This window comes from Lepisosteus oculatus, chromosome 8 (assembly GCF_040954835.1).
Source record: "Lepisosteus oculatus isolate fLepOcu1 chromosome 8, fLepOcu1.hap2, whole genome shotgun sequence".
NCBI classification, from domain to species: domain Eukaryota; kingdom Metazoa; phylum Chordata; class Actinopteri; order Semionotiformes; family Lepisosteidae; genus Lepisosteus; species Lepisosteus oculatus.
Genome location: NC_090703.1, coordinates 22646695 through 22662728, shown reverse-complemented (window position 1 = coordinate 22662728; position 16034 = coordinate 22646695). Strand labels below are relative to the sequence as shown.

Below are 16034 nucleotides of genomic sequence, written 5' to 3'. Positions count from 1 at the left end.
TTTAAGTCTGTGAGCAATGCTAAATCCAGAAGCCACTGGTCATCCTCTAATTGGGCATATTCACCATGTTTAGACGACTTGAGAAACTCTTTGATTTCAGGCAACAGCTGTCTGAACCTTGCCAAAATTGTTTGTTTTTGAAATCTCCGAAGAGCAAGTCAGCAGCCTCAGCAAAAGCTTTTTTTATTACTTCTCGATCCCTGAATGACTTTTTGTGTTTAGCCAGGACGTGGCTCACACGGAATGATGCGATGATTGCCGCTTTCCCTTTTGTATGAGGCCTCGTGAAAACCGACTGCTGCTAGTTGAGATTTTAATTTTTCTACTTTTCTTCATCCTACTGTAACTCTCTTTTAGCGGGAGAGTCCACATCAAAGGTTTTCTGTGCAGTTTTGAAATGTTCTATATTTCCCTTTTTAGAGTAGACGCTAGCATTGCAGATTTGAATGCGAAAGTACAAAAAATAATCATGCTCCCTTTCCTTGTGGTAATGGTAAGTTTTGGGTCTCTTTGCTTAATCATTTTCGCTACACTACAACCATCACATAGGCAATTAAAACTTATCAAACTGTTGGCGAATTTGTCACGGCCAATCTGTTTCGCTCCAGTACGCACTGTAGCGAATGTGGAGTTCGTGCGGCAACAAGCAAGAGAACGTTCTTGGGTAGCACACACAACACTCTTTATTTACGGAGCCCCTGTGGCCTTTTTTCAGTGTCAGCCAGAACGCAGGGAAGAGACTTTACAACCCATTCTACAAGGGTTAAACACACACAAGAGCAGTAAAATGTATGACATTACATGCACAGATCTGAATGAATTTTTAGGCTATTGAAAAAAGTAACTAGTCAGATAGCCCATTTATTTTTTGCCCAAACATTCTTGCTATCTATCAGTTGGTTGGGCACCCCTGTTCTAAATGATCAAAGCAAGGAAAGAGATACAGTAAATGCAAAGTATAGTTAAAGCAGATTATATACAAATATGTGCAAAACCTTTCTTATGCTTGGTTAGACAGCTGTTTGTGAGTTAGGATTTCAGTATAAATTAGACAATTAAAAGTGTGTTTGAAGGCAGCAGGGTTAATGGTAGAAATGATCATGTGTATGGGAACAATGTTATAATATGAGTGTCAAGGTCATTTAACCTGCCTTGGCACTGTGGTGCATGTGAATCTCCCCCTGCTTCTAATGTGCTTTGGAATTCTTTTGGGGGAAAAACACTGGATAAATGCAATTAATCAAATAATTACTAACTGACTTTAATATAGAATGCATTTATTTTTTTCAACATATAGAATAGCACTACTGTCAAGATACCAAGGAACTGTATACTAACGGATAAATGGGCCTGGTTCCCTTTTGTTTGCTCTGAATTCTGCTCAGTGTATGCTGAAATGAATTGCGTCTCTGAGTTGTTTCTTTGCCAAGAGTCCAAAATACAAAAATAGCAAATAATCCATGAACAATGCTGTGTCTTGAACCCAGTAGGCTGATATGTGATATTCGCTTGCTTTCCTGCAGTTCTCTTGATGAAGCTATTTTGTTCTAGATGGTCACTCATACTTTGTTGCATAAAACAGTATCTTGTCACAAGGCTGCATGTACTACTGTGTACCATTTGTTATTCTACATTTAAGGGTTCTAATATACACTGCACTGCTACAGTAAATGTCAGAGAATGGTTCCATTGGATGATTCACTCACTAAAAGGAATAGTGGATATGTACTGTAATACCTAAGGTTAGTAAAGTAGTAGCAGACCAGACCTTTTCCTTAGAGTTTACAGGTGGTGTACAGACGATACAAAAACACACTTAACAGGTATTGCAAATCAAGCCACCAGAAGCTACACCCACGTGATACAGAGATATTTCAACTGGCATTGACTAAATGTCAACAGACATCTCTGAACATTTAATCAAATTAATGATGTTTTATTTCTACAGACCTCCTTAGAGGTGTAATGTTTGAATAGAACACAGCACATAATAGCACTAAACTCATCCTAAAGCAATACTCAGACCGTGGCCCAAATAAACATACCTATCAAATCCTTTGACGTGAGTTTTACTTGTGCCAAAAATAACAGCTTTAATACTAACGTCTTATTCTGTTGCCACCGCAGTGTTCACCCACTGGTAAATGGAGTCATGACAACTTTAATAAAACTAAATATACTGTATAAAAGTGCAGTCAGTGTGTAAGTGACAGTGAGTTTTTTTTAAAACAGTTGTTGCTATGTCAGTAGTAATACCAAAAAAAAAATTATTTCTCTGTCTTTTTCAAGAAACTTAAAGAGCTGTGCAATAGTGCACATGAAACACACAGTAGAAGCAAGAGAAAGGGTCCAGAAATCCATCTGTCCAAACCCAAGCAAATACAGGGAAAACTTACAAACTCCATTTTATAAGAGAGCAGCCTTGGTCCAGAATTGAACCCAGGACCCCAGCACTGTGAAGCAGCAATGCTAACCACTGCACAACAGTGCTGCCTGGAACTAGAAATGAGAGGAGAACAAGTCCATAAATGTCAACAGTGAAACCAAGAGTAAAAACTGCTTTGCGCATTATGATCTTTAAATGGGAAGACAGGGCTTTAAGCCAGTTTTGAGCACATCGACTGTCACTGAGTTTCTAACGGATTTAGAGCTCCACAGATACTGTCCTGCACTTGAGGGAGTTCTATTGCCCGCTGTGTGAAGCACGGTCTCCAGTAGGGTGAGAAGGCCTGACTATGCTCATCTTAAAGTCCTTTAGATAATCCAGCGTTAGATTGTTCGGTTCTTGATACATGAGCAGGTGAACCCTAAAGTCAGTTCTGCATTTCGCTGGGATGCAATGCAGTTTAAAGAAGATGGGAGTTATGCTGATGCTGGGTACATTTAGTTAGTACAAAAGTTGTAGAATTCTGAATATACTGAAGCCTTAGTTTGGTACTTTAGAAGAGATACAAGATACTTAAAAGATATGGCGTTACAGTAGTCTAATCTTGATTAAATAAAGGAACGGGTACTGTAGGTTTTTCATTATAAATAACTAGAACTAGAATGAGTAGTGGCATTACTCTCTGTTTTCCTCTCTCAGAGGCAGCTGACAGAAAGCTTAGTGTGGAAGAGGAAGAAGCGAAGAGGATTGCGGAGATGGGAAAGCCAGTTCTAGGGGAGCACCACAAGTTAGAGGTCATCATTGAGGAGTCGTACGAGTTCAAGGTGAGCGTTTCTCTGTTTGTCCTGCTGGAAATCTGTCGGTGCAGCATCAGAAACACTGTTCTGCCTTTTGTCTGTTTTGTTTATTGATCAGTTTATCAACTGATCTGCTTGCGGCAATACACGGTTGGCAGAGTGCATGTGCTGTCAATGTCCACGGAGGACCTGAGATCCTGTTTCTTTGTTCAGCCTGAACAGAACCCCTTGCCCTTGGTTTGATGTTTTTCCACAATGTTGACTAGTTAAATCAAAACTTTCAGTGTGCCTTATTCCAGACCACGGAGATTCAGTTCCTTTAACTAGTCTGGGTATGGCATTTCTGCAGTCACCTTGAGTTCTTCTGGGCTCTGTTCTGTGAAATCTGTCCAGGGTGACAATGTGACATTCTGCTGTCAAACTGTTAATTTAAATATTATTTTTTTCCATTGGAAACAGCTGCTCACACTATCATAACAGATTTGGTAGAAAACACAACATCAATAACATTAACCCCTGTCCCCTGATTGGGCAGTGATACACTACTGGATTCAATTAACAGCTTTATTACTTTGTTATGAATATTACTGGATTTAATCAAGAAAAGATTTTATATCAGTAGCAATTAGATAATTAGATAATTTGATTCTCCAAATGCACTTCATCATAATTGTTTACACTTATATAGCGCTTTTCTGGACACTCAAAGCACTTTACAGGTAATGGGGACTCCCCTCCTCCACCACCAATGTGCAGCATCCACCTGGATGATGCAACAGTAGCCAAAGTGCACCAGTACACTCACCACACACCTGTTATCAGTGTGGAGGAGAACAGAGTGATGAAGCCAATTCATAGATGGGGATTATTAGGAGGCCATGACTGGTAAAGGCCAATGGGAAATTTGGCCAGGACAATGGGGTAACACCCCTACTTCTTTTGAGAAACACCCTGGGATTTTTAAAGACCACAGAGACTCGGGACTTTGGTTTTACGGCTTATCCAAAGGACGTCCCTTTTTACAGTATAGTGTCTAGATCAGCATACTGGGGCATTAGGACCCACGTAGACTGCAGGGTGAGCACCTAGCAGCAACCTTACTTTTTTCCAGGAGTTCTCACATCCAGGTACTGACCCAGCTCACACCAGCTTAGCTTCAGTGGGCTGTCAGCGGTGAGTTACAGGGTGATATGGCTACTGGCTTACACTTCTAATGTAAACCTTAGAACTATCTGGGAACTACTATGAATCTACCTAATTATTGGGGGAAAGATTGAAGTTCGTTTTCTTATTGTCAATCTAAATTTAATATTCTATTCCTTTTCAGCCATTTATCATAAAAATGGACAGCTATTGTGAAGCCTAAGGAAAAACAGACAATAACTTCATGACACAGTTTTTATTTTTATTAATATCATAATCTTCAGACAAAAATTAGTTACAAATGCTTGCTAATAGTCGGCTCTAACTCAAATCACTTTAAAAAATGTAATGGTCTGTTTCTTCCCTCTAGTGGTTTCCTTATTAACTGCAGGGCAGATATAGCACTCACTGTGTAGGTTCTTGGATGGTGTGTAGATTATATCACACATAGAATATACCCTGCCTGGAAAAGAATGCACTGATTCTACTTGAAGTGCCTCCCTGTCCCTCTACACTTGCAAGATAAACTTGTTGATTCCATAGTGTCTAGGTCCCAGTGCAAAATTGAAATTGTCTTTTTCTGTCTCTCTTCACAAAACAATTCTGGATTTTGTCTTGAATTTCAGTCAGGGTATTCTTGACATGCCATGTGATAGCTCCTCTGATGATGACCTAAGGTGATGTATTATTGTCTGTTCAGAGCAACATTTACAAGCCGATTGATGATTGCCTATCCAGAGCACAGTAAACAAGCTGATTATTGATTGTTCTATATCTAGAGTATGGTGGACAAGCTAATTGATTATTGTCTATCCAGAGCACTGTAGATAAGCTGATCATTTGTTGTCTATCCAGAACATAGTGGACAAGTTGATTGATTATAAGGGATGTAGAGTACAGTGGAGAAGCTGATTAATTGTCTTTCGAGAGTGCAGTGGACAAGCTGATCAATTACTGTCTTTCCAGAGCACAGTGGACAAACTGATTAAGAAGACAAATCTGGCACTGGTAGTGGGCACTCACTCCTGGAGGGACCAGTTCATGGAGGCCATCACAGTCAGTGCAGGTATCCTCTCAGCAATGACACCCTGCGTGTTTGATTTAACTGCAGTTTTGGGATCCTTTTCTAGAGAATGTTCCAGACAAGTCTAAAGTATAGTAATATTGTAGATGTGGACCATTGCAAAACCATTGTAAAACCAAGAATGGTTCAGAATGTTACATATAGAGGCAATAGTTGTATCAAAGAGGTACACATATGCTCTGAAAACAGTCTGAGCATCTGGTTTTTGTGCTCTGCTAACACAAAATGTCTCTCAAACTTAAATTCAGTGCAAGGCTTTTAGTTCTCATGCTGAAAGCACAGCACAGCAGCACAGCAGTGGAACTGAAAATTTTAAACATCAAATGGTTAAATACTTTTTCTTGTTCTGGTTTAAGCTGTTTTCTGGGCATTCTGTTCAATGCACTTATACCAAAATGTTCTTTTTGTTTATAATTTATATTTGCTATAAAAGCATTGCCTGACTTCCAGATGCAAGACATATGCCACTATAACACACTGCAATATACTGTATTTTTGGTCATCTACTGTACTGTATGCCCTTTTAAATGGAGATATGTACCCAAAAATTGTGTAAAACACCAGGGTTTTATCAACTGTGATGAGCAAATGTACAGGCAGAATGTCAGTGGAATTTGTGCTGTGAATTCAGTTTTTAAAAAGGGTAATCTTGTTCTGAGGAGCATATATCCTTTAAATTAATTGTATAAGGGATTTCTGATTCCAGGTTATTCCAAACCCTGCAACAGCCAAAAATACTTTGGGAAAAAGAGCTTCACTGATGTTCCAAACCTTCCCATCTATCTCTCTAATGTGATATTTTACTTAAGAAAACTGGAGTTACCCAACCCAGTCATTCAGCCAGTTGAGTTATCAAATGCTCAAATGCATTTTCACCATTTTCAAACCTTTGCAGAACCCCTTAAAGACAGAGTGACAGACACATGTTAATGTTAAAATATAAAATCAAGTAGTTTATTATATCATTAAAATGTATATGTTCTATCTGACGTATGTATACCACTCTATCTGACATTTGCAATTCTGTTTTTCATTGTCCATTTCAGAAGTCAAAAAGGGCTCATCAGGGCTTCTAAGAAATAGCAGTGTTATAAAAAATACATTTTTAAGATCACAGATCATCTGAAGAATTCTCAACAATTCAAATGATTGAAATACTAAAAACAGTTCCCAAGTAGTCTGGTATTCTTCTTTTCACCAAAGCTTTTATAAAGATCTTAGCAATCCTCATATTGCCTTTAATGAAATGGAAATTATATCTGTCCGTTAGCCTAGCAGCTTTTTCTAAAATAAATACACTAGACAGACTTCATTCCAAGTCAGATCAAATCAAGTGATTGAGATTTCAGCTTTGTTCAGTTCCACTTTCTACAAGCTGATGTGTTTTTCTGATGGCCAGAGCCTTCATAAACCAGAAGGCATAAGTAGAAACTACATGGAAGTGTATTTAAAACTGAGAACAGGAGGCACGTCTTTACTGAAAGGACTTTAAAATCTGGATGAGATCCTTTGATCAAATAGCTACTGACAAACAAGCTAAACGTACCAAATTAATTCCTATTGTTTATAACTGTCCTTAACTTCTTACAGCTACCCTATGAAATGTTACCCTCAGCTATGGAGTTTGGGATTTGCAATTGATGGTGGGCCAAATTCTAGTTTATTCTAGGCTTTGTTGATTTTGATGAAATGAAGTATGATTCTTGATTTATTGTATTTCATTATGCTGTATATTTTCTGGAAGCAGCAACAATCACAGTGCCACAGCAAACCACTCAGCCAGCTGGTTTTTTTTTCCAAACGCACAGAGAGGAAAACACTTCACACAGCCCTCTGAAAGACCAGAGCGTGACACTGAGCCATTTGCAGTTAATGCAGCCGCCATTCTGCTGTGTTTTCAGTACATTCTAAAGGTGTTCTGGCATACAATTAGGAAGCAGCCAAAGGTTTCCATGGCAACACGCTGAAATAGCAGACTCATGGCTGTCTTTGTGTCTCACAATCAGAAAGTCAGAGGGCTACTAGACACAACATGCAACCACTTCATCTTTAGGTAGACATTTTATTTATTGTAATTTTTTTTAAAAAAAAGCTCCCGAGCAGTATTTCACTTGTTTTACTTCTATATGACGGCATTTCATTGTATTTCTTTATTTCATACCAGATTGTATTCCCTTAGATTATTATGTGAGGTAAGAATCCTAAAAATATGAGACTGTTTTTATTGGCCTGTAGTTGAGCAATCCAAGAATACCATTAAGCTGTTTCTTAATAAATCTACCAGACGTGTTCAGCATCATGTCTGTGCAGTTTGTTCCAGATCCCCATGACTGTCTTTGTAAATCTGTGTGGCCCTCCTACATTCTAAATGTACCTAAACTTAGTTTCCACCAAGGTGAGGCAGCCAGCTTTCTGCACAGCTAGTGGTGCCTCTGTCTCCACTGAATCAGCCCCCATCTTCCAAGCTTTTTTGTGATTTTTCAGTGACACTTACATCACCATGGCAGGTACAGTGGTTCTCCTTGCTGTTTCATATACATACCTCCTAGGTTATGGGTTCTAATACACCCTTAGCACCAGTCTGTGTGGAGATTGCATGTTCTCCTCATGTATAGGCTTTCATGGGGAGTGCCAATTTTGCGTTGCAGAGGGTTGGCTGTCCTGAATCCTTGTGCTCTGAGGCTTATCCATTTCTCCAACACGTAAGAGGGACTTCAACCTGCAGTCACAGGGACACAGCAGGGCTGTATTGAGCAGTATCATGATTCCTATAGAGTTATAGACCTCATGTTTAAAAACTTCCCCGCATGAGCAATGACAAGTGTCACTGGCACCGCACAGTGATTGATGTACAATGCTATATTTCCTGGACCCTATACTGTACTTCCTAACCTCAGGACAAAGGCTGCTGTGATTAACACGGCTGGAGTGACAAAAGATCAATGCAGTTGAGAGATCATCTGTTATTTTTTTTTCTTTAGGCGATGAGGATGAGGAAGACTCTGGAGAGGAGCGCCTTCCCTCCTGCTTCGACTACGTCATGCACTTCCTGACGGTGTTCTGGAAGGTCCTGTTCGCTTGCGTACCGCCCACCGAGTACTGGAACGGCTGGGCCTGCTTCGTTGTGTCCATCATCATCATCGGGCTGCTGACCGCCGTCATCGGAGACCTGGCCTCGCACTTTGGCTGCACCATTGGGCTCAAGGACTCCGTCACGGCTGTAGTCTTTGTGGCTCTCGGCACGTCTGTTCCCGGTAATTTCCTACTGCTTCACTTTTAACATGCAAGGTTTTTATGATATGTATATATATATAAGTGTCTTCTAAAAAGATAATCCGTGTTGGTGTGCAGCTTCAGGGCTGTTTAATAAAGAGATCTGGACTAACCAAACCCAGACAGCTTCTAGGAGATCAACATCTCAGCACACTGTCTTGCACAAGTCCAGGGCCGCTCATCATATCACAATAGCCACATAGCCACTCATAGCCACTCAGCATGTCACAATTAAGCTCGTGACATGTTGGTGTTCTTTACTGCTGTATGTTTTTCATTCTGTCCAATCTGTTTTTCATTTTTTATACCTCTTTTCAAAGCGGTCACAGAGAGCTTTACAAGTTTTAAAACAGAACAGGGGGTGTCCTCGTACCAGACGCATACAAAGCCGAGCCCTCTGTAAGAACCCCCAAGACAAATCTGATGTGTTTAACCTACCCCGCCCTCGCGTGCCTCTCTCTTGCAGATACCTTCGCCAGCAAGGTGGCCGCCGTGCAGGACACGTACGCCGACGCCTCCATCGGCAACGTGACGGGCAGCAACGCGGTCAACGTGTTCCTGGGCATCGGGCTGGCCTGGTCGGTGGCGGCCATCTACTGGTACACGCAGGGGAAGGAGTTTGAGGTGCAGGCGGGCTCCCTGGCCTTCTCCGTCACGCTCTTCACCATCTTCGCCTTCCTGTGCATCACCGTGCTGCTGTACCGCCGCAGGCCACACATAGGGGGCGAGCTGGGGGGGCCACGCAACCACAGACTGGCCACCTCCGGATTCTTTGTCAGCCTCTGGCTCCTGTACATCCTCTTCTCGGGGCTGGAGGCCTACTGTCATATACAGGGCTTTTAAAAGAAGGGCAGCTTTTCGGGAGGAGGCGAGGGAGAGGGGCCGCTAGACCTCTCTTCAGCCCCCCTCACTTGGACACCCTGAATTCTAGCACAGCCCGCTCTTTGAAAGCACGGTGAGATACGTAGCAGATCGCAGGTCGTCACCATCCAGAGGGGATCAGAGAAGAATATAAGGCGTCCCCACTCCATCCCTGGAGTTTGGAGGGATGGGGGAGGGGAAGGGGGGAGACCACTTGCATAACAGTAGTAGTTGTAAGTCAAAGAAAGGAAATGGTAAAAATAAATAAATCAATTAAAAAAAAAACGGGTTTCAGGTGAAGAATAAAGTCCTAACACAGGCGTCTGTGAAACCAGAAGTCTATTTTTCTTCAACAGCTGACAAGAGGTGTTTTTTCTAATGAAGTATTTTAAAAAAAAGACAAAAAAAAATACAAAAAAAATAGATGAAAAACAACTATTTTCTGAGCTGCAAGCGAGTATAAGGTTAAGAAAAGTAATTCAGGAATAACAAAAAAACGTGGAGCTAATCGGGTGTTGGACAGATGACGGATGAACGGATTTGGTTCATTGTCTCTCTTTTTCATTTAAAAGATGGTCTTGGGATTCTCGAATTCAGAAAGCAGAAGAGATCTGGGGCATGATGCCACTCGTCAGTAAAACAACCGGGAAAAAATAAACTGCCTAGGATAAGACTTCCTATATATATATTTCCATACTTTCTGTATATTTTGAATATTTGTTTCAATGTGTTTACATACAACTCAGAAGGTGGAGGATCGCTATGGGTTTGAGATTTTATCACTGAGTTCCTTGCATGGCTTATTGCTGTGACCAGTAGAGACTGGCTGTAGGGGTACAAACTGCAGTTCAAGGTTACAAGCATCTTGCTCCAGATATCATGAGCTTTTAAGCCAAGTGTGGAACAGCATCTGCTTTTTGTTTTTTTTTTCCCCCTCTTGTGATATCTGGGATTTATCATAAGCTCACTTACAGCAGTTTAGTACAGAAACAAAAGAGATTGCCTGTCTGATGTTTTGATTCCGGTGCTCAGAAAATTCAGAGTGTTTTAATATGTAATTTATGTGATTCAGAATGGACTACTGTTCTTAACCTCAGCACAGGGACTTGATTCAGGTTGGCTGTAAGTGATAGGTAGTCCAAAGAAGTTTATTTTATTGAGGTGAATGAATCTTGAAGTACCATGTGAAATATGTAAAAAGACCCAGACTTTTGCATTAGCTGCTGGTTTTAAATGATTTATTCGTTTAATTCTTCCCCAACCTATGTTTGTTAGAAAATCAAAAATAATGAAACTGTACAAGTATCTTTTCCTGGCTCCCTTATGCTAGCTTGTCTTCTCTTCTGTGGTTTGTAAACTGCAAAGTTATTATAGATGGGGGGAGTTTGATGGTATATTTTTCTGTGAACTTTATCTGAGAAAAAAAAGACAGAGCCCAGTTCCTACATTTTCAGATTAATGGGAGAACTTGATTTGATTTCATTTCAGTGCATTCAACACTTGGAGAAGGGACTACATTTTCAAAGAGAAAAATTGCCAGGATAAGAGGAAACATGCTTTAAAATGCCTGCTCTTTCCTTCTGGGACTAAAGCAGTTACACAACACACAAGTTCGAGGTTAACTGTTTAGGTTATGTCAAGTTCTGTGTTGAAAAGTTATATTTTCAAACTAGGCAAATGGGCCTCATTTCAAAAGTAGTGTTACCACCTTTTTGGCAGCACTGTTATCTTCTTCTAGACTGATCACATAAGAAGCTACTGTAAGCAAGACTGAGAGACTTCAAACACACTGGTTCTCACTGCTGGTCTTCGGGAATCCCTGTGCCTTCTGTAGGTTTTTTCTCCGGCCACATTCTTAATTGAAAACAAACTAATTTCAGTGTATTATTGAAAACAATCTAATTTCAGTGTATTATTTTAGCTGTATTTTTAATTTTTCTTTGAAACTCTGAACATACTATATGCACTTTGTGCTTGGTACCTCCCTTTCCAAGTTTTAGGACTGCCCTTATTCAAAGTGTGTCGTCTGAACATCTCACCTATTGGACCAAAACAAAAGGTAAAAACAAACACTCATTGTGTGAGTGTCAGATACAGTTTCATTCCAACCTGTATTTATTGTATTTTCCCAAATTGCTCACCTTTTAAGAAATTGTTCATCAGAATTAAAGAAGCAAATAGCCCACTACCGTAGATTGACGTTCTGTCCAGGGTGAATTCCACCTTGCACCCAGTGCTCATTGGGATAGGCTCTAGGCCACTGTGATCCTGATTTGTTATGGAAAGCAATGATGGAGATGATAATTATCAATTTGACATTAGACTTGTTGTTGGAAATACTAATATATTATCTATGAAATACACATATACTATATACTGTATTACACATTACAGTAATATACTATACTGTATAATCCATGCATTAACTGTCATTCCATCCAGGATAGGAGTATTGTGCTCTCTGACCTTCTCAGCGCTATAGAAACCTGGATGTAATCTGACCCAATAACCTGCTATAGCTCTGGTGTGGACTCTACCCTTGCCTTACTGTACTCTGTACTAGTGAAACTAAGTTCTGGTTCTGGGTAGCCGGCCTGTGTGCTGTTGTTCACACAGCTGACTTCTTAATCACTGGCTAATTTACTACCGTTTTCTATCTGAGGCCATTTTTAAATTGTGCTTTCAGCTCTTTGATTGATTGCGATTTGTAATTGGAATGAACCCTGCTTTATGTTGATTATTGAGTTAATGACTGCCATCATCCAGGTGTGCTACAGTAACTGAAAACAATGCAATAACCATAAACAAATGGACATACAGTTCGAAGAAGAAAAAACAATATGTGTGATACAGTGTCATTCCTGCCTGTGTCTATTCATTATGTATTGATTGCCTGTTTATTTAGAAACAAGGGAGTAATTTCTGAATTAGAAAGTTAGGGAGAGTCTACATCAAGTTCTGTGTACTGATGTTGTTGGGAATAATGCACTCTTACTATGATATTTTTTAAACCAAAGACTGAGTGCAGAAAAAGTCATTACCAGCAAATAGATCAGTTCCAATCACCAATTAGCACTGGTGCCCATTGAGAATAAAACCCTACAGATTCAGGAGCTCTTCAGGACCAGGACTGAGAACCACTGCTCTCTACTAAAGGCTATTTTTGCTAACAAGGATTATAATGTAGAAAAAAGTGCCAGTGTTCTGGTCCAGAATTGCCAAACCAATGTCTCAGTATGGTGACAGGGGACACTGTGCTCTTTCATACTTAAATCTCATGGCACAGTTCATAAATGTACAGTAGGGGTGTTAACTCCAATGTACTGCCTGAATTCCATTTTGGGCTTGCACCATCCTTAATTTCCCCTTTAATTTCATTCTTAAAGCAATTTCTTACTTTTCTATCTGATCTGTGTATTGGGGCTGAATGGCTGCCACACATCACCCAGTTGGGTGCTGCATTTTAGTATTGGATATAGTTGATTGCTTTCTATATTCAAAGCACTTTATAATCCTTTTAGAATGAAAAGTGCTACAGTATATACAGTGCTTAATTGTCATGAAAGGCCATCATGTTTTCCATGTGTATGTAGGTGTCTGTTTATTATGGCATATTCCTGACTTGATCATGTCTTCAGATTTCATTCTTCAAAAAATCTATTTGTGTTTCATGAACAATTGCTTGCAGCCTGTGAGCATGTCCCTAAGACAGTGAATAATTCCACCATGCCAAAAGACCAGGTCTTTTGCCAAGGGGGGGTGATTCCTGTTCATTCATTAAAAACCAAAACTTTTACTAAAGTGAAAATCACCAACAGACTATTATAGAGCATGTTATGATGAAGATGAGCGATGGCTTCAAAATCATCAATTCTTGCTGCATTACCAGATGCACTTCTATGAGGCCATTGGAATGTGACACATTTGTATAGCTGTAATAATATAAAATATCACATCTCATTAACTGAGAATTACAAGAAAGATCTTGATAACTCAAATTACAGAATGGCACACCAAGTCATAATGTCCGCCTATCTGATTAAAACAAGTTATTTTGTGTCTAAGATGAGCAAGGGAAAAAATGATGAAGACTACAATATGTTTTCACTCAGTAAATAAGAACATCATTACTTAAGATTGATTGCAAATGATAGAAGGCCCTTCAGTCCATCTAACCTGCTTCTTAGTAGCTAACTGATCTAATGTTCTCCTTCAGCTGTTACAAATTAGCTTCACAAAGATGGGTGGGTAGCTTGTTACATAATCCCACAACCCTTTAGGTAAAGAAGTGTGTCTTGTACTTGGTTTTAAATGCACTTCAGCTAGTACCCTGTACAGTAGGTCTTAGGTGATGTTCACTTCACAGATGAGCGTTCAGAAGAGAGCCTGTGGATTGCTGTGTGATGTATAGAGTCATCAGTGCATGGACTGGAAATAAGGCTCAGTCACCTTGGATGCAGGGTGTGTGGTGGGAAACCCCCTGAGAGCTTTCAAGGGGAGAAGCCACAGTCACTCTCACTGGAAAATCTGAGGACCCATAGTGATTCTCTACCAGAAAGCCAGCTTCTGTGTTCCTCCTTGTCCTTCTGTTCTGTCCCTGGTCCCCCAATCTTGTTCTTTTTCTTTTTCTTCTCCTTATAAGTGGTTCTGTAAATACGTTTCCGGCCAATGCTGAAATGAGTCACTTTGTGGAAGGGAAGGGCATGGGGGTGTGGCTTTCATTTGTGTTTGTGGCGGGAGGTGGGGCCTCAATGTTTTTCTCTTAACAAGCTTTGAAATGGTCTTAAACTGCCATTAATGGACAAATGGGGCTAGGGAATGATAAAGGGGCTCCTTAAAGAAGACATTTATACATTGTCCATCTTTATTATATACTGCTGTCTCTGTAACACCACTTTTACATATCACCAAGATTACTTCAGCAAATTTCTGTGTACAGTTGGCTCTCTTTGTACTGCTTTCTTTAAAACACCACTTCTGGTTATGAGCAGCATTACTGACTGTCCCAGACTTGGTGGTTTGCAGAGGTAAGACACAGTGAAATTCTGTTCTGTGGCCTTTGACTAGACATGCTTTGAGGGATTGTCACATGTCAGTCCCTGAACCTTTGCTAAAACTGACAGTTGTCACTGAAAGGAAGCAACACCAACTTAACAATGATAAGCTGATTTCTAGGGGAGATTCTGCGTCTGCTTTTGCTTCAATCTGTGTGATGTTTTCAGTACTGCTGCAGGGCCTGGTAAATTTTCACGTTTTTATTAATTTAGATGCTGATTTCCTATGTTGCTGTACCAATTTATATGCACTAATATTGTGAGAACTGCACGTATTTATTTATATAACAGTGCAATGGAGGCATAAAGCCAAGAGGTGGATGTAATTATGAATAGACACCCAATTATAAGGAACAGGAAAAAGTGCTGCTTGTGTTTTAATACAGAGAGGATTCAGATGGTGTGTATTACAAGCAATGCACTTGCTTTACAACACCACACATATCAAGCAAGTGAAATTTAGTTTTTTTTAGCATTTTGCCTACTTACAATTCTCAGAGGAGGTCTATACTTCAATTTTATTTAAAAATTAACTTCATATCTGTGGCTAGTCTGTTACTGAAACCAACAAAAACATTATAATGCAGGACAAATTGTAAAGTCTTACCTCTTTTTAAGTGATATTTGTTGGTTTTAATAAGGTGTGCAAGAAGTACAGTAACATAGCAAGTCCTGAATTCCTTGTCAGTGGTCACTCGACACCACTGGCAGGACAGTATATACATATACTGCATATATACGACCCACCCAAGAGGGTTATTTTAAAACAAAATACCATCTCTCATTCCTTTCCTGACAAGTAAGAAAAAGAAGAACAAAATTATGTATCTTATTTAATACAAAAGGGGCACATTTAATTATTAAGTATTATTTTCTTTATACTGAAAAGGCTAAAAAAGAAGTATCTGTTATGGTTGACATACAGTATATATATCATTTATTTTTCCTTGACTGTTTCTTTTACTTTGACATACTAACAGATATGGATCGAGCAAATGTTTCTACTGTGAGAGCCAATGGAAGTTGTACTGAGACCTGCTATGCCCTCACAGTATCTCACTCAAGTGTGCTCACTTCAACAGCCTCGGTGTCCTTAGAGTTTCCCACCTGTTTCTGTACGCGCAGCTTTCACTTTAAGTGGTACTATTTAAACTGTAGAGTGCTGGTAATGTTTCTATTTTGTTTATCGTCTTGAAACAAAAAAAAAATGAAAGAAAGAAATGAAAAAAAATCTAATACTAAGCTGATGTTCTATTTTGTTAGTAAAAGAAAATGTGTTTGATGTGGGAGGGGGTTACAAAACTCTTGAGTACTGGGTGACACTGCTGTGTAAGTAAAGAAATGATTCAACTTTGCACGCTGCTACCACAAAGCTATGAATTTTGTTGATAGCCCTTGGCATAACGCACCAATGACAATAGAGCTCACTGTGTCCC

At 39.8% G+C, this 16034-nt stretch overlaps 1 protein-coding gene across 2 annotated transcripts in view; it reads left to right on the top strand.

The window, feature by feature from the left end:
* slc8a3 (solute carrier family 8 member 3) overlaps positions 1-15834 on the top strand; it is a 138408-nt gene extending 122574 nt beyond the window's left edge. For both annotated transcript variants that reach the window (XM_015351227.2, XM_015351225.2), the window contains 4 exons: positions 3086-3210; positions 5293-5392; positions 8392-8664; positions 9150-15834. In XM_015351227.2, the coding sequence (XP_015206713.1) occupies positions 3086-3210; positions 5293-5392; positions 8392-8664; positions 9150-9526 (875 nt within the window). In that variant the 3' untranslated portion in view covers positions 9527-15834. The remainder of the gene's footprint in view (positions 1-3085; positions 3211-5292; positions 5393-8391; positions 8665-9149) is intronic.
* Positions 15835-16034: the final 200 nt, after the last annotated feature.